Source organism: Scomber scombrus, chromosome 3 (genome assembly GCF_963691925.1).
Source record: "Scomber scombrus chromosome 3, fScoSco1.1, whole genome shotgun sequence".
In the NCBI taxonomy this organism is placed as follows: Eukaryota; Metazoa; Chordata; class Actinopteri; order Scombriformes; family Scombridae; genus Scomber; species Scomber scombrus.
The window spans coordinates 35,380,526-35,404,546 of NC_084972.1; the positions used below are offsets into that span (position 1 = coordinate 35,380,526).

At 41.6% G+C, this 24,021-nt stretch overlaps 1 protein-coding gene and 1 pseudogene across 1 annotated transcript; one reads left to right on the forward strand and one right to left on the reverse strand.

Annotated features, from left to right (window-relative positions):
• LOC133976765 (E3 ubiquitin-protein ligase RNF123-like) overlaps positions 1-6,567 on the reverse strand; it is a 7,554-nt pseudogene extending 987 nt beyond the window's left edge.
• aldh4a1 (aldehyde dehydrogenase 4 family, member A1) lies at positions 6,219-23,691 on the forward strand. The gene is made up of 16 exons (XM_062415782.1): positions 6,219-6,223; positions 12,093-12,163; positions 14,743-14,836; positions 15,536-15,628; positions 15,907-15,954; positions 16,895-17,050; positions 17,282-17,431; positions 18,102-18,176; positions 18,421-18,608; positions 18,682-18,755; positions 19,524-19,720; positions 20,781-20,828; positions 20,906-21,058; positions 21,539-21,660; positions 22,340-22,458; positions 22,597-23,691. The coding sequence occupies exons 2-16, from the start codon at positions 12,123-12,125 to the stop codon at positions 22,707-22,709; spliced, it is 1,671 nt and encodes a 556-aa protein (XP_062271766.1). The 5' UTR covers positions 6,219-6,223; positions 12,093-12,122; the 3' UTR covers positions 22,710-23,691.
• The last annotated feature ends 330 nt before the right edge of the window (positions 23,692-24,021 follow it).

A 24,021-nucleotide genomic window follows, 5' to 3' on the forward strand; every position in this document is an offset into this window, starting at 1 on the left:
GATCAGAAGCTTCATTTAACCCCCCTGTCGTCCTCCCAGGTCAAATTAACACCCCGTCTGTTTTTGACTGTTCCTTCTTTCTCCCTTCCTTCCTTCCTCCTTTCCTTCTTTCCTCCCTCCCTCCTTCTCTTTTCTTTCCTTTCCTCTCTTTTTCCTCCCTTGTTTCTTTCCTCCCTTCCTCTTTTCCTTTCCTCACCCTCCCTCCTAGGGAGGAGGGAGGGAAAGAGGTAGGGAGGAAAGGAGGAAAGGAAAGAAGGCACTCCCCTTCTTTCCCTCCCTCCTTCCTTCCTCTCTTCTTTCTTCCTTACTCCTCCCCCCTTCCTTCCTTCTTCCTCCCCTCCTCCCTTCCTTCCTTCCTTCCTTCCTTCCTTCCTCCCTCCTCCCTTCCTTCCTCCCTTCCTTCATCCTTCCTCCCTCCCTCCCCTCCCTTCCTTCTTCCTCCCTCCCTCCCTCCCTCCCTCCCTCCTCCCTTCCCTCCTTCATTCCTTCTTCCTCTCTCCCTCCCTCCCTCCTCCCTTCCTTCCTCCCCTTCCTTCATCCTTCCTCCCTCCCTCCCTTCCTTCTTTCCTCCCTCCCTCCCTTCCTTCATCCTTCCTCCCTCCCTCCCTTCCTTCCTTCTTCCTCCCTTCCTTCCTTCCATCTTCCTTCCTTCCTCCCTCCCTCCTCCCTTCCTTCCTCCCTTCCTTCATCCTTCCTCCCTCCCTCCCTCCCTCCCTCCTTCTTCCTCCCTCCCTTCCTTCCTTCCTTCTTCCTCCCTCCCATCCCTCCCTTCCTTCTTCCTCCCTCCCTTCCTTCCTTCCTTTCCTTCTTCCTCCCTCCCTCCCTCCCCTCCCTCCCCTCCCTCCCCCTCACTCCCCTTCCTCCCCTCCCACTCCTTCCTCCCTTCCCTTCCTTCTCCTCCCCTCCCCTCCCTCCCTCCCTCCCCTCCATTCCTTCTTCCTCCCTCCCTTCCTTCCTTCCTTCCTTCTTCCCTCCCTCCCTCCCCTCCCTTCCTTCTTCCTCCCCTCCTCTTCCTTCCTTCCTTCCTTCTCCTCCTCCCTCCTTCCCCTCCCTCCCCTCCCTCCCTTCCTCCCAGCCTCCCTCCTCCCCTCCCTCCCTCCTCCCCTACCCTCCCTCCCTCCCTCCCTTCTTCTTCCTCCCTTCTTCCTCCCTCCCTCCCTTCCTTCCTCCCTTCCTTCATCCTTCCTCCCTTCCTCCCTCCCTCCTTCCCTCCCCTCCCTCCTCCCTCCCTCCCTTGTAGCAGATATAAGAACAGGAAGCAGCGTCTCACCCCCAGCAGGTCGTCGTCTACGAACAGAAGTCCTTCGAAGCCGCTGGTGTGATCCAGGACGACGGGCTGAGGACCCAGACGGCCGTCTACAGGCTGATCTGGAGTCAGAGGGTCAGAGGTCAGAGGTCAGAGGTCAGAGGTTAACCACAACATCCTGACTGCAGAGAGAAACATGAGCTTTATATTTGTTTATACCTCGACTCTCTTCAGCTGGTTCTCCTTCAGACAGCAACTGCTCCAGGTGAGCTCCAAGGTCCTGGAAACCCAGAGGCTTCCTGCAGGAGGAGGGAGGAGGAGGAGGAGGAGGAGGAGGAGGAGGAAGAAGAGAAGAAGAAGAAGAAGAAGAAGAAGAAGAAGAAGAAGAAGAAGAAGAAGAAGAAGAAGAAGAAGAAGAAGAAGAAGAAGAAGAAGAAGAAGAAGAAGAGCAGGAGGAAGAGGAGGAGGAAGAGGAGGAGGAAGAGGAGAAGAGAAGAAGAGAAGAAGAAGAAAGAAGAAGAAGAAGAAGAAGAAGAAGAAGAAGAAGAAGAAGAAGAAGAAGAAGAAGAAGAAGAGCAGGAGGAAGAGGAGGAAGAGGTGGGGGAGGAGGAGGAGGAGGAAGAAGAGGAAGAGGAGGAGGAGGAGGAGGAGGAAGGGGAGGAGGAAGAGCAGGAGGAAGAGAGGAGAGAGATGAGGAGGAAGAAGAAGAAGAAGAAGAAAGAAGAAGAAGAAGAAGAAGAAGAAGAAGAAGAAGAAGAAGAAGAAGAAGAAGAAGAAGAAGAAGAAGAAGAAGAAGAAGAGCAGGAGGAAGAGGAGGAAGAGGAGGAGGAGGAGGAAGAGGAGGAAGAGGAGGGGGAGGAGGAGGGGGACGAAGTGAGTATTGATCCTCTCTGTATTGATCAGTGATCAGTGATCAGTGATCAGTGAAGTATTGATCCTCTCTGTTATTGATCAGTGATCAGTGATCAGTGAGTATTGATCCTCTCTGTTATTGATCAGTGATCAGTGATCAGTGAGTATTGATCCTCTCTGTTATTGATCAGTGATCAGTGAGTATTGATCCTCTCTGTTATTGATCAGTGATCAGTGAGTATTGATCCTCTCAGAGCAGGAAGTCAGTAACTATCCTCTCTGAGAGAAGTGAAGTCGGTTTGTTGCTCGTTTATTTTTACACATGAAACTGAAGCTGCTGAAAACCTGGAACTGTGTCTATGATTAGAGAGAGGAACATGAGACACACACACACATTACGCACACACACACACACACACACATATTACACACAAACATATTACACAATAACACACACACACACACACACAACACACACACACACACACACTACTATACTCACACACACACACACACACTACTATACTCACACACACACACACACACACACACACACACACACTACTACACTCACACACACACACACACACACACACACTACTATACTCACACACACACACACACACTACTATACTCACACACACACACACACACAACACACACACACTACTACACCTCACACACACACACACACACACACACACACTACTATACTCACACACACACACACACACACTACTATACTCACACACACACCACACACACACACACACACACACACACACCACTACTATACTCTCACACACACACATGATAGATTATTGGACTGAGAGATGAACAGTTGTATTGATTGATTAATGAACTGATTGATACCTGATTGATTGATTGACAGGTGAACAGATGTATTGATACCTGAGTGATTGACAGATGTATTGATACCTGAGTGATTGATAGATGTATTGATACCTGAGTGATTGATAGATGTATTGATACCTGAGTGATTGATAGATGTATTGATACCTGAGTGATTGATAGATGTATTGGTAACCTGAGTGATTGACAGATGTATTGGTACCTGAGTGATTGATAGATGTATTGATTGATTGACAGGTGAACAGATGTATTGATACCTGAGTGAGGCCAGCGCTGGCCCTGCTTGCTGGAGGGAAACACATGATGCAGATAGTCGCTCAGCAGCTTCTCATTGACGATTCCTGACAGACAACACACGATCAATCATAATGATCACTTATTGATTATCATCATGTCTGCCCATCCAAACAGGAAGTGCTCAGCGTGGTTTATGGAAGCTAACGTAACGTCTCTGGGCTAAACGTACCTGTAGATCTGGGTTTATCTGTGTCTGATGACAGTCTGTAGTTACGACGGGTCAGAGCCGTTCCTCCTTTAGAGCTCATCCTGCTGCTGACACCTGAACACAACATTATATTATATTATTATATATATATATACACTATATTATATTATATACTATATTATACTGTTATTACTGCTGACACCTGAACACAACATCACACTGTTATATATTATATACTATATATATATACTACACTATATTATATATTATACTGTTATTACTGCTGACACCTGAACACAACATCACACTGTTATACTGTTATATATTATATACTACATTATACTGTAATACTACAGTAACAGAGTACTACAGTACTACAGTAACAGAGTACTACAGTAACAGAGTACTACAGTAACAGAGTACTACAGTACTACAGTATCAGAGTACTACAGTACTACAGTACTACAGTATCAGAGTACTACAGTATCAGAGTACTACAGTAACAGAGTACTACCAGTAACAGAGTACTACAGTACTACAGGACCAGAGTACTACAGTAATAGAGTACTACAGTACTACAGTACTACAGTATCAGAGTACTACAGTATCAGAGTACTACAGTACTACAGTAACAGATTACTACAGTACTACAGTAACAGAGTACTACAGTAACAGAGTACTACAGTACTACAGTACTACAGGACCAGAGTACTACAGTAACAGAGTACTACAGTACCAGAGTACTACAGTAACAGAGTACTACAGTAACAGAGTACTACAGTAACAGAGTACTACAGTACTACAGGACCAGAGTACTACAGTAACAGAGTACTACAGTACTACAGTACTACAGTACCAGAGTACTACAGTAACAGAGTACTACAGTAACAGAGTACTACAGTAACAGAGTACTACAGTAATAGAGTACTACAGTATTACAGTAACAGAGTACTACAGTAACAGAGTACTACAGTAATAGAGTACTACAGTAACAGAGTACTACAGTACTACAGTACTACAGTAACAGAGTACTAACAGTAATAGAGTACTACAGTACTACAGTAACAGAGTACTACAGTAACAGAGTACTACAGTACTACAGTACTACAGTAACAGAGTACTACAGTACTACAGTACTACAGTATCAGAGTACTACAGTAACAGAGTACTACAGTACTACAGTAACAGAGTACTACAGTAACAGAGTACTACAGTAACAGAGTACTACAGTACTACAGTATCAGAGTACTACAGTACTACAGTACTACAGTATCAGAGTACTACAGTATCAGAGTACTACAGTAACAGAGTACTACAGTAACAGAGTACTACAGTACTACAGGACCAGAGTACTACAGTAATAGAGTACTACAGTACTACAGTACTACAGTATCAGAGTACTACAGTATCAGAGTACTACAGTACTACAGTAACAGATTACTACAGTACTACAGTAACAGAGTACTACAGTAACAGAGTACTACAGTACTACAGTACTACAGGACCAGAGTACTACAGTAACAGAGTACTACAGTACCAGAGTACTACAGTAACAGAGTACTACAGTAACAGAGTACTACAGTAACAGAGTACTACAGTACTACAGGACCAGAGTACTACAGTAACAGAGTACTACAGTACTACAGTACTACAGTACCAGAGTACTACAGTAACAGAGTACTACAGTAACAGAGTACTACAGTAACAGAGTACTACAGTAATAGAGTACTACAGTATTACAGTAACAGAGTACTACAGTAACAGAGTACTACAGTAATAGAGTACTACAGTAACAGAGTACTACAGTACTACAGTACTACAGTAACAGAGTACTACAGTAATAGAGTACTACAGTACTACAGTAACAGAGTACTACAGTAACAGAGTACTACAGTACTACAGTACTACAGTAACAGAGTACTACAGTACTACAGTACTACAGTATCAGAGTACTACAGTATCAGAGTACTACAGTACTACAGTACTACAGTAATAGAGTACTACATTAACAGAGTACTACAGTAACAGAGTACTACAGTACTACAGTACTACAGTACTACAGTACTACAGTAACAGAGTACTACAGTACTACAGTACTACAGTACTACAGTACTACAGTAACAGAGTACTACAGTACTACAGTAACAGAGTACTACAGTACTACAGTACTACAGTAATAGAGTACTACAGTACTACAGTACTACAGTATCAGAGTACTACAGTAACAGAGTACTACAGTATCAGAGTACTACAGTAACAGAGTACTACAGTACTACAGTAACAGAGTACTACAGTAATAGAGTACTACAGTACTACAGTACTACAGTATCAGAGTACTACAGTAACAGAGTACTACAGTAATAGAGTACTACAGTACTACAGTACTACAGTAACAGAGTACTACAGTAACAGAGTACTACAGTACTACAGTACTACAGTACTACAGTAACAGAGTACTACAGTACTACAGTACTACAGTACTACAGTAACAGAGTACTACAGTAACAGAGTACTACAGTACTACAGTACTACAGTAACAGAGTACTACAGTAACAGAGTACTACAGTACTACAGTACTACAGTACTACAGTAACAGAGTACTACAGTAACAGAGTACTACAGTACTACAGTAACAGAGTACTACAGTACTACAGTACTACAGTAATAGAGTACTACAGTAACAGAGTACTACAGTAACAGAGTACTACAGTACTACAGTACTACAGTAACAGAGTACTACAGTACTACAGTAACAGAGTACTACAGTACTACAGGACCAGGATGCTAGCTGCTGTCAGCTCACCTGTCCTCAGAGACTCGGGGAGGACAGGTGAGCTGACAGGTGAGCTGACAGGTGATTGGCTGAGAGTCCAGGTGAAGCCTCTCAGGTTCAGACTGTCAGTCACAGATCATACATGACACAAATCTACATACATGTCCTCCTGAACATGCTAAGGGCTCCTAGCGGCTAGCAGCTAGCAGCTAACAGCTAGCCGGGGCTAGCCGGGCAGACTCACCGCTGGAGTCCGTGTGAAGGAGCCTGTCCTCCGGCTGCAGCCCGTCACTGAGCCGCTCTCTCTCTCCGGGTCAGAATCAGTAAATAGGAAATATAATCAGCTGTCAGATAAAATGAATCCTAAAAACACTGCTGTCAACGCCTCTCAGCCTACGGAGCGCCGGCTGGGACACTGCTGCAGCCAACCAAACGCGAAGCGAAAACACGGATTTCTAAAGGATCAGTTCACATATTTAAAGTCTTAAAAAGAATAAATATCTATTATTATATCACACATATTTATTGTATTCCACTGTTTTATTCTACTGTTTATTAGAATCTATTTATTTGTTTTGTATTTCATCATTTTATATTTGTGTTGTTATTTTTAACTCCTATTATTCAGTTAAGTTTACTGTACTGATCCAACTAATATAAGAGGAATCAACAGTATTCTTTAAAAGTGATAAAAACATAACAATAAAATAAAATACTGTACAGTGAAACTATAGATGGTAAATGGAGCGTACATATAAAGCTCTTTGACTCATTTAATGATTCACGCTGATAACAGCAGCTAGAACCAACCTGCTGATCAGGAGGAAACACCGTTGGCATAGCAACAGCAGCAGTTTGCCCAAAGGCACATCAACATGACTGGAGGAGCCGGGAATCGATACTGGGAGGTACTGGGAGGTACTGGGAGGTGCTGGGAGATACTGGGAAGTTGTAGTCGATACTGGGAGGTGTTGGGAGGTTCTGGGAAGTTGTAGTCGATACTGGGAGGTGCTGGGAGGTATTGGGAGGTGCTGGGAGGTACTGGGAGGTATTGGGAGGTGCTGGGAGGTACTGGGATGTACTGGGAGGTGCTGGGAGGTATTGGGAGGTGCTGGGAGATACTGGGAGGTGTTGGGAGGTTCTGGGAGGTTCTGGGAGGTTCTGGGAAGTTGTAGTCGATACTGGGAGGTGCTGGGAGGTATTGGGAGGTGCTGGGAGATACTGGGAGGTGTTGGGAGGTTCTGGTAGGTTCTGGGAAGTTGTAGTCGATACTGGGAGGTGCTGGGAGGTACTGGGATGTTCTGGGAGGCTCCTGAGCCGCCTCAGCTCAGCATAGAGGGGATGAGAGGGATCGTACGTCATAGCTTCAGCTTTCCTCTCATCCTCCTCTCTATCCACTTCCATCCCCACTACAGCTAGTATCCCCCCCCCCCCCCCCCCCAGCACACTGCAGTAAAGTAAAATACAGTGAAATAAATGAAATAAAGTGAAATAAAGTGAGATACAGTGAAATGATTCCCACTCAGTAGATCATACCTCCACCTGGTGGTCGTTCTGTGTCTCTACAGGTGATGCAACAGTCTGTGTGTTAAACTACTTTATGAAGTTTGTGAGTCATTCATTCATCCAGTTACTTTACTGGTCTGATTTTAGTGTTTAAGATGAAATATTATAGTATTGATTCAGGGAGTGAGCAGTGGGGGGGGGGGTTCTCCATTTTTAGGGTGAAGCCTGAGCTGTGAGATCAGTGAAGGAAACTCTCTGAGGTGTTTTTGGGAAACAGGAGTCACTTTGATAACAGTGGTGCAGCGTTACTATGGTAACCAGGGTCCCTACATCCACAGATGGGTAACAGTGTTTCCTTGTTTGTAGAATAAAGAACCAATAGGATAACTCCATTACTGTAGATGCATTGATATAACCATTTATGGGCAGAGAGTATTCCTGCTTCCTGTGAAGGTTTAAAGATCCACAGAGGAAAGGGGCCCTGAAGCAGAGAGGGGCCCTGAAGCAGAGAGGGGCCCTGAAGCAGAGAGATCTGCTCGATGGTCCTCTCATAGCCCGCAGCAGCCATCTCTCACTGTATTTGTACAATCCAATCCAACTTTATTTGTTAAGCACTTTTAAAACAACCAAAGTAAAATAAATACAATACAAATACCGGCTTGGTCTTACTGGTCTCCTCGACAGACCACTGCTGCTTATGGTACGTTTCCATTATACAGTTCAAGCACTACTCTGCTCTACTTGGCTCTGCTCTACTGGGTTTTGGTACCAGGTCGTTCTCCATTACTTCATAGAACCTCCTCAACGTGAGCGGGGTCGTCATAGCACGGCTGTGTGAAACTGCTGTGATGTCATTTTCTATGCGACACAAACACATAAACAATGGAGGACATGGAGGCGATGGTGTACTTGCTGCTGTATGAGGCTTTCTGTCTCACACAAAGCAAGTTCCTTCCTTCCTTCCTTCCTTCCTTCCTTCCTTCTTTCCTTCCTTCCTTCCTTCCTTCCTTCCCTCTGCTGTATGAGGCTTTCTGTCTCACACAAAGCAAGAGAAGAGAAACGAATCTCTGTAACGCTGTTGTTGGTATTTAAAAATGCCGGGTTTGATTCTTGTGTGGGACGGCTCATGACTCTTCCAGCGACTCTCTGACCAATCAGGGGCCGGCAGTCTGTTGACGTCATATTTAGTATCGGCTCGGCTCGCTTGGAACCTCGGCAGAGCAGATACTAAAAAAGTACCAGGTACCAGGTACTATCCCTGATGGAGCAGCAGGTACCAGGTACTATCCCTGATGGAGGAGCAGCAGGTACCAGGTACTATCCCTGATGGAGCAGCAGGTACCAGGTACTATCCCTGATGGAGCAGCAGGTACCAGGTACTATCCCTGATGGAGCAGCAGGTACCAGGTACTATCCCTGATGGAGGAGCATGTACCAGGTACTATCCCTGATGGAGGAGCAGCAGGTACCAGGTACTATCCCTGATGGAGCAGCAGGTACCAGGTACTATCCCTGATGGAGCAGCAGCAGGTACCAGGTACTATCCCTGATGGAGCAGCAGGTACCAGGTACTATCCCTGATGGAGGAGCAGCAGGTACCAGGTATTATCCCTGATGGAGCAGCAGCAGGTACCAGGTATTATCCCTGATGGAGCAGCAGGTACCAGGTACTATCCCTGATGGAGCAGCAGGTACCAGGTACTATCCCTGATGGAGGAGCAGCAGGTACCAGGTACTATCCCTGATGGAGCAGCAGGTACCAGGTACTATCCCTGATGGAGCAGCAGGTACCAGGTACTATCCCTGATGGAGCAGCAGGTACCAGGTACTATCCCTGATGGAGCAGCAGCAGGTACCAGGTACTATCCCTGATGGAGCAGCAGGTACCAGGTACTATCCCTGATGGAGCAGCAGGTACCAGGTACTATCCCTGATGGAGGAGCAGCATGTACCAGGTACTATCCCTGATGGAGGAGGAGCAGGTACCAGGTACTATCCCTGATGGAGCAGCAGGTACCAGGTACTATCCCTGATGGAGCAGCAGCAGGTAGCAGGTACTATCCCTGATGGAGCAGCAGGTACCAGGTACTATCCCTGATGGAGCAGCAGCAGGTACCAGGTACTATCCCTGATGGAGCAGCAGGTACCAGGTACTATCCCTGATGGAGCAGCAGGTACCAGGTACTATCCCTGATGGAGGAGCAGCATGTACCAGGTACTATCCCTGATGGAGCAGCAGGTAGCAGGTACTATCCCTGATGGAGCAGCAGGTACCAGGTACTATCCCTGATGGAGCAGCAGCAGGTAGCAGGTACTATCCCTGATGGAGCAGCAGGTACCAGGTACTATCCCTGATGGAGCAGCAGCAGGTACCAGGTACTATCCCTGATGGAGCAGCAGGTACCAGGTACTATCCCTGATGGAGCAGCAGGTACCAGGTACTATCCCTGATGGAGGAGCAGCAGGTACCAGGTACTATCCCTGATGGAGTAGCAGCAGGTACCAGGTACTATCCCTGATGGAGCAGCAGGTACCAGGTACTATCCCTGATGGAGGAGCAGGTACCAGGTACTATCCCTGATGGAGCAGCAGGTACCAGGTACTATCCCTGATGGAGCAGCAGCAGGTACCAGGTACTATCCCTGATGGAGCAGCAGGTACCAGGTACTATCCCTGATGGAGGAGCAGGTAGCAGGTACTATCCCTGATGGAGGAGCAGGTACCAGGTACTATCCCTGATGGAGCAGCAGCAGGTACCAGGTACTATCCCTGATGGAGCAGCAGGTACCAGGTACTATCCCTGATGGAGCAGCAGGTACCAGGTACTATCCCTGATGGAGGAGCAGCAGGTACCAGGTACTATCCCTGATGGAGTAGCAGCAGGTACCAGGTACTATCCCTGATGGAGCAGCAGGTACCAGGTACTATCCCTGATGGAGGAGCAGGTACCAGGTACTATCCCTGATGGAGCAGCAGGTACCAGGTACTATCCCTGATGGAGCAGCAGCAGGTACCAGGTACTATCCCTGATGGAGCAGCAGGTACCAGGTACTATCCCTGATGGAGGAGCAGGTATCAGGTACTATCCCTGATGGAGCAGCAGGTACCAGGTACTATCCCTGATGGAGTAGCAGCAGGTACCAGGTACTATCCCTGATGGAGCAGCAGGTACCAGGTACTATCCCTGATGGAGCAGCAGCAGGTACCAGGTACTATCCCTGATGGAGCAGCAGGTACCAGGTACTATCCCTGATGGTCTCATTAGGGAGTCAGATCAGTGTTTACTGTTTTTTAGCTGTAACTCAGTCAGAACTCAAAGTGCGTAATAAAACTTTTAAAAGGCTGACATTGTGGTTAATAAAGCAAAACTTAGAGGAAAGACATTTATGTTTGTTGTCTTTTCATCTCCTGACCCCGGACAGTAACCCAGCGAGCCTCTCAGGGGTCACGGCCCAAAGCTTGGGAACCTTTGGTCTCTGAGTTAATGAATATATGAACTGCTGAAGATTCTCCTGACTATGACAGAGGATTTTTTTTAAATTATGTTTTTTTGTGAAGAATTTTGGAGTTAAAATCAGATCCTCTATTGATGCTTTAAATGTGAAGCACTGTGTGACTTTTATTTTGAAAAGTGCTTCATTTATGTGTCAATAAAATACATAATAAAGGGTTTAAATTCTAATAACTCAGCAAACAATAATAAAGAGAAGATCAATCAATCAATAGAGTCAGAGTGATCAATCATGTCTTCATCATAAGAACATGAGATAGATTTTATTTGTCATTCAGATTAAAATTATACAGAACAGTTTGTAATGCTTCAAAATGCAGAATATTACAAATAATGAAACAGGGATATAAAAACACTCTGTATATATACAGTAATATAATAATAATATTATTATAGAAGCTAAACATGTATAATAAGATGATAATCAGAGTTATCTCTGCCTTTAAGTTGAAGGCGGGGAGGAAGTGATTGAAACTTCCGGAAGCTGCTCAATAAATGCAGCTTTCTGTTAACTTTCATACGCGCCCTGTGATTGGCTGAGGAAACATGCCTGCTCGCTGATTGGCCAGACGCCGACCCTCCTGTGGAAGGTACCATTCTTGACAATAGGGGGGGTTGGGGGGGTCTTTATAGTTTATAGTTTATTTAAATGAATAAAAATGTTTATTATTTTTAATCAACCTGAGATCAAGTTTATTTATGATTAAATAATATTAAAGTTAACATTCATACAGCGACACTGAGAGGAATAAATAATAAATAATAACCCCCCCCCCCAGCGGTGCAGCAGTCCATGCAGGTTACCGTGAGCTCGTGGGGTCAATAATCAGTCAGCTGTATCTGATCATTGATCAGCTGATCGCGGATCGATCACACGCTCAGCTCCGCGTCTCTTCTGTTCATCCTGCCAGGCATCATGCTGCGTGTGCGCGTTGCGGGGACGCGCGCATGGAGGGGGTACGTACACGAGACTCCTTCACCTCACTGCTAACATGCTAACAGGCTAACCGGCTGCTGGGATCGATACCGGATCGATAGTTTGATTGAAGTGAAGCTGATATCGTTAATGAGGAAGAGGAGGAAGAGGAGCAGGTGTTTCAGTCCTGTTCAGATCAGCGTGTTTAACTCTGTCACTCAGTCAGTCAGCTGTTATAAAAGCAGCCAATCAGGACTCAGCGATATTAAGTAGAAATCAAATATCACGATAATTGTTTAGAGCTGATTGGTGATTGGTGGGGAGTGTTGGGGGGGGGGATACAGCGTAGTATCGTGATATTTAGCGTGGCACCGATACACAGACGCCACGTTCCGATCTTTTATTATATAAATTACAAATGAAAATGTACGTTTTTGGTACGAGAATAAAATAAGTTGCTTTCTCCGTCCACTAGAGGCTCTGGTTAGTTTACTGGTGAGGTCATCAGAGGTGACACTGAGCGGGGGGGGGGGGGGGTTAGCATAACTTACAGTTATAAAAAGGTAATGAATTACAATATATCGCAATATATCTTAAAATCGCAATAATATCGTATCGTGGAGCCTCAGCGGCAAAGTTTTTAAGAAAAGTCTTTAATTCTGACGCTTTAAACTTTAAATGTATAAATATTAATAAAAGTCATTATTAGTATAAGTCCACTTAAATACACTGTAGGTGATAAAATATGTAATATCTATCATTCTTTTGTGGTTACACCATTTGACATTTTCAGGAGCATTCAGTCTTACTTTTGGTATAAAATGGTGCAAATGTCATTTCAAATGATATAAAACCAACAAAAATACTAAATGTACATTTTAACAAACCTGATGCTGCTTTTAAAACTAGTTTAACTGATTTATTAATTCATCATCTTACCAACACTTATTTAGTGTATTAACGAGGCTGAGCTGCTGCTGAGCTTTATACTGAAAGGTAACATCAGGAAGGGTTTTCAGTATAAAGCTCAGCAGGTCTAAAAGAGGCCCTGAGACTTTTCCAGCTGTATAAACTGTAACGTGCACATGTGTGTTATGTTTAACGCTGAAGTATTTCAGGCTGAGAATGCTGAGCGCGCCTCCAGCTGGTTCCTCTTCCTCCTCCTCCTCCTCTTCCTCTTCCTCCTCCTCCTCTTCCTCACTGCTGGCTCCGAGCCGCTCGCTGACCTTCAGTCACAGACCTGAAAGTTTAGCCAGCGTTAGTTAATCATACACGAGACTCAGAGAGAAACGTCTGCATGTTAAACTCAGATCCTGATCAGCTGATTTTCTCTTTAAATGCAGATTAAGATTTAACACGTGTTTAAATGTAAAGCAGGTTCAACAGCTTCTGAGAGAGCAAATGTTCATTATTACAGAATAAAACATGATGACATATCTTTATTATTATTATAAATGTAGAACAATTAAAATCAAAGTGCTCATGAAGACATAAGATTCAAGATTCAACATAACTTTATTGATCCTTGGAGGGTAATTCATTGACAGCTCGCATCACAACACACTCACACACATAAATAACACGATAAAACACAGAAGAAGAAGAAGAAGAAGAAGAAGAAGAAGAGTATAAACACATTGAGTTATTACTGCACATTTTAATGTTTCTATTCTATTCTAACTATGAAACTCATTTAACTTTTATTGTTTATTTCATCCTCACAAAGCTTCTTCCTGCTTTTAATGAGTTAATTATTTAATTTAAGCTTCGTTTTAAACATGGATATAAATTATATAATAAATAAGTTAAATTCATGTTAAAGCAGAAACGAGTCTTTAATATTATATTTATTTAATATATTACTATTAAAGTTTTAAAGAGATGCTCAATAGTTGTAATAAACTAAATAAATATACATTTAGATTAAATTAATACATTAAACTTCTTTTCAGGTTTTTGGACAGAAACCACAGTTAAAATCTTTATTATTATTAAAAATGTTGAACATTGAGTTTACTGTCATAAAGAACATCTTCATATTAAAGCAGCTGACTTTATTATAATAGTTTTATATTAATGAATATTTATCTGTGTTTGTCTTTAATAAACAAAACGCAGCAGAACAAAGTCGAGTCTGAACCGGTTCAACTTTATTTATTCACAGCTGATTAAAAACCATGACGACAGAAAGAAAACAGAGCAAAGCAAACGAGAGAGAAGAAGAATAAAAACCTGAATAAATAACAAAGACAAAACAAACTAAGAGATAAAGTTTAATAAAAGCTCGACTACAAGAATAAAACTGAAGAAGATAAAACTTATAGAATAATAATAATAATAATAACTGAGCTGCTTCTTCTTAATTTAAACCACACAAACTTTTAATATAATAAATGGTTTAATAAACTTATTGTTTGGTGATTTACATTCTTATTTTTATATTAAACATTATTGTAAAATAATAATAATGGAAATTATTAAGACTAACATAATTACACTGAATAACTCTAATTACTCATATTAATTATTATTATTATTATTATAGGTAAGAGACATTATTCCCGTCACTAGTCTGAAGTTACATAAAAACATAAAAACATTAAACTTTGTTTGTTTTCAGGTTTAAAACGTTTCCGTGTTCGTCGTTGGACGTGAAGAACGAACCGATCCTCGGATTCAATGACGGGAGTCCAGAGAGGAGAGAGCTGCTCCGGGTTGGTTATTAATATACTTATACTTAGATTTACTATATATATATATATATATATATATATATATATATATATATATATATATATATATATATATATATATATATATATATATATATATACATATATATATATATACATATATATATATATATGTATATATATATATATGTATATATATATATATATGTATATATATAATGTTATTTAGCTTTAGCTGGAGTCTTTATCCTGAAGGTTCACTTCCCATCATCACTGTGAATGTTTAATAAATTAAATATTAATATTATTTATGATATTAGATAAAACACGTTGTTTGTCTGAACTTAACGTAGATCGGATCACATTTTATTAATTAGACATGTAACATGTAGAAAACTATCTAACCTGCGTTATTACGTGTTAATAACGTGTTTTTTATTACTTACGTGTTTGCTGCGTTATTACTTACGTGTTTCCTGCGTTATTACGTGTTAATAACGTGTTTTTTATTACTTACGTGTTTCCTGCGTTATTACGTGTTAATAACGTGTTTTTTATTACTTACGTGTTTCCTGCGTTATTACTTACGTGTTTGCTGCGTTATTACTTACGTGTTTCCTGCGTTATTACTTACGTGTTTGCTGCGTTATTACTTACTTGTTTCCTGCGTTATTACGTGTTAATAACGTGTTTTTTTATTACTTACGTGTTTCCTGCCAGGCTCTGGAGGAGGTGAAGGGGAAGACGGAGGAGATTCCTTGTGTTGTTGGAGACGAACACGTTTGGACCAAAGATGTCAGATATCAGCTTTCAGTGAGTCAAGATGAGCTTTAATCAGAGCAAACATCATTTATATTATTATATTATTATTATATTATTATTATTATTATATTATTATTATATTATTATTATATTATTATATTATTATTATATTATTATTATATTATTATTATATTATTATATTATTATATTATTATTATTATATTATTATATTATTATATTATTATTATATTATTATTATATTATTATTATATTATTATTATATTAACGATGTCATAATTTACCTTCATTAACTCTCTTTGTTTTTACAGCCGTTTAATCACAAACACAAAGTGGCAAAGTTCTGTTACGCTGACAAGGTGAGTCACTAACATATAATACTCATTTATCTTTTATTATTTATTTCCACAGATTCATTTAAAATAATCAGAATAACTGAGAAACAGAAAGCTGAACATTCATATACATTAAATCCTTTCACGTATATTTCATGTTTATTAGTCATTTAAATGTGTGAAGAATCTCTCCTGATATTATAAAATATAATAATCAGTATAAACGAGTCTGTGAAGTTTAACCTTCGTGTCGTCCTCCCGGGTCAAAATGACCCCGTCTGTTTTGACTGTTCCTTCTTTCCTTCTTCCCTTCCTTCCTTCCTTCCTTCCTTCCTTCCTTCTTTCTTCCCTTCTTCCCTTCCTTCCTTCTTCCCTTCCTTCCTTCCTTCTTCCCTTCCTTCCTTCCTTCTTCCCTTCCTTCTTTCATTGTTAAAACTGAGAGAAGCTCGTCAGAGTTAAATCAGTAAAGAAAGAACGCTGAGCTCAGCAAAGTTAAACCAGGAAACATTAACTAACTTCCTCCAGTTCAGACTGGTTCATAACTGATTACATCATACTTTTATACTTTTATACTTTTATACACACTGCTGAATACAATGAACGAAATCTCACATCAGGTGATGATGATGATGATGATGATGAAAGGTTGAAGTTTAAAATCTTTACTGATGTTTATTTTATAATTAGCTGAAAACAAAATAACATAACAACGATCAATGGAAACCGTTCATTCACTGGTTCCCGTATTGATCTGTTTCCTGTTTCCTGTATTGATCTGTTTCCTGTATTGATCTGTTTCCCGTATTGATCTGTTTCCTGTATTGATCTGTTTCCTGTTTCCTGTATTGATCTGTTTCCTGTTTCCTGTATTGATCTGTTTCCTGTATTGATCTGTTTCCTGAATCCTGTATTGATCTGTTTCCTGTTTCCTGTATTGATCTGTTTCCTGTATTGATCGGTTCAGGAGCTGATCAATAAAGCGATCGAGGCGTCGGTGGCGGCGCGCAGAGAGTGGGACCTGAAGCCCGTCCAGGACCGAGCTCAGGTTCTGTTCAAGGCGGCCGACATGATCAGCGGACCGAAGAGAGCCGAGATCCTCGCCAAGACCATGATCGGACAGGTGGAGCAGACGAGCCTTTAATAGCACAATGAGTAGCTGTTATAACTGTGTGTTTATGTGTGTGTATAACTGTGTGTTTATGTGTGTGTGTAACTGTGTGTGTGTATGTATAACTGTGTATGTGTGTGTGTGTATAACTCTGTGTGTGTTTATGTGTGTGTATAACTGTGTGTGTGTGTGTGTGTGTGTAACTGTGTGTGTATAACTGTGTGTGTATGTGTGTGTGTTCAGGGTAAGACCGTAGTGCAGGCAGAGATCGACGCCGCTGCAGAACTCATCGACTTCTTCAGATTTAACGCCAAACACGCCGTAAATCTGGAGAAACAGCAGCCGCTCGATGTGGAAGGAAGCACCAACACCATGCTGTACCGAGGCCTGGAGGTAATACCACCTTAATACCACCTTAATAACACCATAATACCACCTTAATAACACCATGCTGTACCGAGGCCTGGAGGTAATACCACCTTAATAACACGTTAATACCGCCTTAATAACACCATGCTGTACCGAGGCCTGGAGGTAATACCACCTTAATAACACGTTAATACCACCTTAATAACACAATGCTGTACCGAGGCCTGGAGGTAATACCACCTTAATAACACGTTAATACCACCTTAATAACACAATGCTGTACCGAGGCCTGGAGGTAATACCACCTTAATACCACCATGCTGTACCGAGGCCTGGAGGTAATACCACCTTAATAACACGTTAATACCACCTTAATAACACAATGCCGTACCGAGGCCTGGAGGTAATACCACCTTAATTACACGTTAATACCGCCTTAATAACACCATGCTGTACCGAGGCCTGGAGGTAATTATATAATATTATCGGCCGATATTCACTCTTAAAAATGTAATATTGGGAAATATCGGTATCAGGTTTTTATAACCGATGTTTGTTCTGTAGACTTCAGCATTTCCGAGCCTGCATGAACGCAGCAATATTACATTTTTAAGTGAATATCGGCCGATAATATCGGACATCCCTAGTAATAACTGTATGATGAGCCTCTCTGAGTGTCTGTCTTGTATTTCAGGGTTTCGTAGCAGCTGTGGCGCCGTTTAACTTCACTGCTATTGGTGGAAACCTGGCAGGAACTCCGGCTCTGATGGTGAGTGATCCAGTCAGTCAGTGATCTGCTGGTCTGGGTTTCACTGCTCAGCCTGATGAGACCCGATGGAGCTGCTGCTGTGTTTGAGTGCTGTCTGTATTTCTGAGTGTTGCTGGTTCTGTGTTTCAGGGTAACGTGGTTCTGTGTTTCAGGGTAACGCGGTTCTGTGTTTCAGGGTAACGCGGTTCTGTGTTTCAGGGTAACGTGGTTCTGTGTTTCAGGGTAACGTGGTTCTGTGTTTCAGGGTAACGTGGTTCTGTGGAAGCCGAGCGACACGGCGATGTCAGCGAGTTACGCGGTGTACAGAGTTCTGAGGGAAAGCGGTCTGCCTCCAAACATCGTGCAGTTCCTTCCTGCTGACGGTCCCGTGTTCGGAGACACCGTCACCGCCTCGGAGCACCTCGCTGGAGTCAACTTCACCGGCAGCGTCCCGTAAGACCCACACACAGGTTCTGCTAGGAGTGTTTATCATATAAACTCTTTATTAATGCTGACGTGTTTTTAGGACGTTTAAACGAATCTGGAAGCAAGTCGCACAGAATCTGGACTCTTACAAGACCTTTCCACGACTGGCAGGAGGTGAGATTTAAATATTTAATTATTATAAATGTCAGACAATAGACTGTATATAATAAATCTATTGGTTTGTGGACTGCGGCCAATAGTATCGGATCTGAGCAGCGCCATCTTGAAAAAATAAAAACAGGGATTCTACTTATATGGGCATCAGGAGGAGCATGAGGCGCCCTCCTGAACCTGTGAACCAATCAACCTGTCAATCACCACGTAGCCACGCCCTAATGCATACCCTGCTTTATCGTCACATATAAAATCAGGGAGGCCAAAATGTCCCAAATGAACATCATACTGCATTGAAGAAGGCTTTAAACTAGCGATTGAGACCATAAACACATTTTGAAAACGTTTACTGAGGTTAGAAATCAAGTGAGAAGTTGGTGAATTCTCCATTGACTTGTATAGAGACGGAAGTCCTTTTGACACCAAAACGGTCGCCCCCTGGTGGCCTTTTGATAGAATGCAGTTTTAAGTTACTTCCGCGTTGGCCTCATTTCAGAGGACCAGAACTCCCCTCCTGGTTTTTAAGCAAGTTGAATTATTTGGTACAAAGTTTTTATGGTTACACCACTTAGACATTTTTGCCATAATCCTCTAATATATTCTCTCTAAATGGATTAAAAGCAGAAATTTGATGCTCGGTCCACAAAAAAAGTGTGTGCAAGTTATTCATACGTTTATTTTCACATTTTAACCCTTTAAATTTAAACTAAACCACATGGACACTAAAACATTTCATTCAGAGTGTTTTCTGTCTCTTCTCGTTTTCAGAGTGCGGAGGGAAGAATTTCCACTTTGTGCATAAGTCAGCGGACGTTGACAGCGTGGTGACGGGGACGATCCGCTCCGCCTTTGAGTACGGAGGACAGAAGTGTTCGGCCTGCTCCAGGATGTACGTTCCCGACAGCATCTGGCCCACGATCCGACAGAAGCTGCTCGACATCCACAAACACATCGCCGTGGGAGACGTAAGACTAACTAATACTCTATTACTTTATATCACATTTAAACTAAAAGACATCAAACGCATCAGAAAAGGGTATAAAATAAAAAGACCAGAAAATTCCAGGTAAATTTTGAGTGCCACGGGACTGCTGCCGGAATGAGTACACGATTTATTTCCAGTGTTCAAAAGTCACCCTGATCATATTCTGGTTTCCAGTATTAAATACATCTTACTAGTCAGTATCAAGTGTAATGTACTTTATTCTCAACTTAACATCCCTGAAAATATTAAGTAAATGTTCATCATATTTAAGCATAAATAATATTTATTTAAACTAATTAAAGTCCCTGTAAAGAAAGAATAAATATGTGTTCTGAGTTTGACATACCACAGGAAAGTGTGTTGTTAACCACCCTGCCAAATGTGAATGATTAAAAAAATGACTAAATATGTGAAATTAGGCTTCAAAGTTGTGTTAAAATCAGCCTCTGTCTCTGCTCCCAATCGCTGTGAAAAGGTGAAATTTTGTGGTTTAAAAAAAAAATTCCCATTCATTTCCAATGGGGAATTATCCCGTTTTTTTGGGAATAAAAAAATTGGAATTTCAACAATCCAAATAATAGCACCTCTTTCCCGATCGAGCTGCTGAGGGAGTGCCTCGGGCCTCGGAGCTTAGCACCCGTGGCACTAATAATAATGAAATGAACATGAACAGAGTTAAAAGTTAATTTTCTTCATTCATAAAAATGGAGAAAACCAGAAAAATAACAAATGATCATATTTGTGATCTAACTCTGTAATAATGCAGATGTGTAAACCTTAAAATCTGCCAAATCTACTAAAAACACTTTAAGACTTTTTACCAAATTGAACATAAAGATTTGTTTTATTAATATTAATTTTGTTTATAAAATGTCAGAAAATAATAAAATGTGTTGCATCATCTCATATTAACATCAGAAGTGTTGATTTATATTCAGTTTATTCAGATTTCAGCTGTGAGTTTAAAGCCCTGAGATATTTATTTATTAATTATTTATTATTTATTATTAATTAATTATATTTAAATTGTTTCTCGTCAGCCGGTTGAAGACTTCAGCACCTTCTTCTCCGCTGTGATCGACGACAAGGTGAGTTCATTTATTAAACACTTTATTTAATATTTAATAACATTACTGACTATGACTTGCTGTTTCTGCTCCTGCAGTCGTTCGCTCGTATAAAGAAGTGGATCGATCACGCAAAGTCGTCCCCGAACCTGAAAGTGATCGCAGGAGGAAACTGTGATGATAAGAAAGGTTATTACGTAGAGCCGACCATCATCGAGTCCAAAGACCCGCGGGAGGCCATCATGAAGGAGGTCAGTTAATGATAATTATATATATATATATATATGTATGTATGATTATATCTAATGGACACAAAGAGCAGCTGCAGCAGACTCTGGGCCGGTGGAGACGCAGCAGCTCATCGAGCCGTTCAGACGTTAAATTAAAGGGTTATTAACATAAAGGAGCTGAAACTGCTGTTTGCTTTACTGAGCCTCTCTGTGTGTTTAAGGGTCAGTGAGTTTATGGTCCATCTGGTTTACTGAGAGAGAATATATTAGAGGATTATGGTTAAAATGTCTAAGTGGTGTAACCATAAAAACTTTGTACCAAATAATTCAACTTGCTTAAAAACAGTAAATTGTCAATAAAACACCATATCAACTAGTTTGTTATGATCTTACATTATAGATGCTGATGCTGCTTTTAAATCTACTTTAACTGATTTATGTGTAAACATTATAACATGATATTAAAATCCTTCATATTAATTTCTCTTCTTTCTCTTTCAGGAAATCTTCGGACCCGTTCTGAGCGTTTATGTTTATCCAGAAAACGATTATAAAGAAGTTCTTCATCTGATCGACAGCACGTCTCCCTACGCGCTGACCGGAGCCGTGTTCGCCCAGGACCAGTAAGACTCTTCATCCTCATCCTCATCTTCATCCTCCTCCTCCTCTTCCTCTCCTTCATCATCTTCCTCCTCTTCCTCTTCGCTCACGTTACATCAAACATCAGACAGACTTTCATCATCAGCTCATTGGACCGAAACTGGATCATTTTAATTCATTTTAAACAGCAGCAGAAATTATGTTTAATAAGTTAAATAAATTAATACTACTGAGTATTTATTTATTACACTCGATACCTGAAAGGTCAGAGGTCACCAACCTGCTGCAGGTTTCAGGCTTCTCTCTAAACACACCTGAACCTAATAGTGCTTGATAATGAGTTAGTTATTAGGTTCAGGTGTGTTTAGAGAGGAGCCTGAAACCTGCAGCATGTTGGTGACCTCTGACCATTCAGGTATCGAGTGTAATTAATCAATACTCGTCTTCGTCAGTCGATCCTTTTAGCACCGAGAGCTGCAGAATGACGGATCCCTCACAGCCAATCACTGCAGCCGTTAGTTAAAGCTTCTGTTCACATGATAAAGTTTCAGGACCAGTTTAACGCTGCTGTTATCGTCACTATTTAAACGTTACTCAGCTCTAGTTATGATGATTTAACTCGTTGCCATAGTAACAACGCTCCCGTTTCTCTCTGCAGGAGCGTTGCCATAGTAACACAGTTGAATCTGTTTCTCTCTGCAGGAGCGTCATCGACGAAGCCGCCAAAGTTCTGAGAAACGCCGCCGGAAACTATTACGTCAACGATAAATCCACCGGATCCGTCGTTGCTCAGCAACCGTTTGGCGGCGCCAGAGCTTCAGGTGAGACTCTGCTGCTGATTACCTGAGAGGCAGCAGGTAGATCAGGTAGATCCAGTAGATCTAGTAGATCCTCAGGTAGATCCAGCAGATCTTCAGGTAGATCCTCAGTAGATCCTAACAGCTGATCTCTCTCTCCAGGCACTAATGATAAACCAGGAGGTCCCCACTATGTTCTGAGGTGGACGTCGCCTCAGGTGGTCAAACAGACCTTCGTCCCGCTCAGAGAGTGGAAGTATCCTTATATGGGCTGATCCTGCTCCAACCGTCCAATCAGAGAAGAGAGACCGTCTCCTTGTCCCAATCCAGAACATACCCCGCCCCTATCTCTGTTACCCCGCCTCCCTCAGTACCCCCCGCTCTGTTCACCCCCCCCCTCAGTCCCCCCCCCTCTCTGTTCACACCCCCCCCCTCAGTCCCCCCCCCGTTACCCCCCCAGCTTGCACTGAATCAGATCTTGAATGTATTTGAGGAGCAGAGTGAAAGTCTTCCATCCAAACGAAGCTCACAGATCTTCATCATGTTTTAATTATTTTAGCTTCAGCTCAGTTTATCACACCTGCCCCCCCCATTACTCCCCCCATACCCTCCCACTATTACCCCCCCCCCAGTAACCCCCCCCCCCCCCCACTACGCCCCCACTATTACCCCACATCAGCGGAAAGTTTTTAAAGGCAGATTTGAAAAATAATCAGCAGCTATTCTGAATCATCTTCTTTATTTCTCATTTAAACTCAATAATTTGACATTTAAAGATATTTTATAAAATAATAATAATATTCCTACAATAATCTACTAGATCCATAGATAGTGAAAGTAAAAGTCAGTCTGAGCCCCAATTAAAATGATTTTAGGTCAATATGAGAAGATAAGTGTTCTTCTAAGATTATGTTACATCATCAAACTTTTGGTTTTATTCGTCCAAAGTTAATAAAAGTTAAATGTTTTTTAAAGTCGTGTTTCCTGTTTAGTCCCACAATAAAATCATGTGTTTTATTTTGAAAGCGATGCATGTGGTCAGAAGCTTCCTGCGTCTAATTCTTAGTTTAAATAAATGAATAATTAAAACTAATAATAATAATAATGAGAACTGTGTTATTAGCAGTTTGAAGTGAGCTTTTTGTATTTCTTCTTTTATCACTTTGTGCAGGTGGTATTTTATATTTGAATCCTCTGCAGCTGATCATCAGACCTGCCGGCCTTAGATAATAAATATTAAATTATTATCAAACTGGACTGGTTTTATTTCTTTGTGTCTTTTATTCTCTCATATTTGTTTGAATGGGATCAGGATGGGTTTGGGTTAGGGTGTGTTAGGATGGGTTAAGATGGGGTAAGATGGGTTCGGGAGCTGAAGCTGTTTGAGCTCAGATGAGATTCTTGTCATTGGGTCTCAGCTCAGCAAAGCAAGTTCTGCCCTCTGCTGGTTAGTTAGTGAAACACATCAAACCTGTTGAAAGGAATCTTGGTGTTATTTGATATTAATTTAAGCTTTGAGCAGCACAATCTTGTTTTTAATCATCTTAGAAACATTTAAAACATAAAACCAATGAAATATTAAAGATA

Coding starts and splice junctions, on each gene's coding strand:
- aldh4a1 (XM_062415782.1), top strand. CDS start 12,123: ATGCTGCGTGTGCGCGTTGCGGGGACGCGCGCATGGAGGGG. Junction 17,432..18,101: donor TGCTGTACCGAGGCCTGGAG/GTAATACCACCT, acceptor CTTGTATTTCAG/GGTTTCGTAGCAGCTGTGGC. Junction 19,721..20,780: donor AACACATCGCCGTGGGAGAC/GTAAGACTAACT, acceptor GTTTCTCGTCAG/CCGGTTGAAGACTTCAGCAC.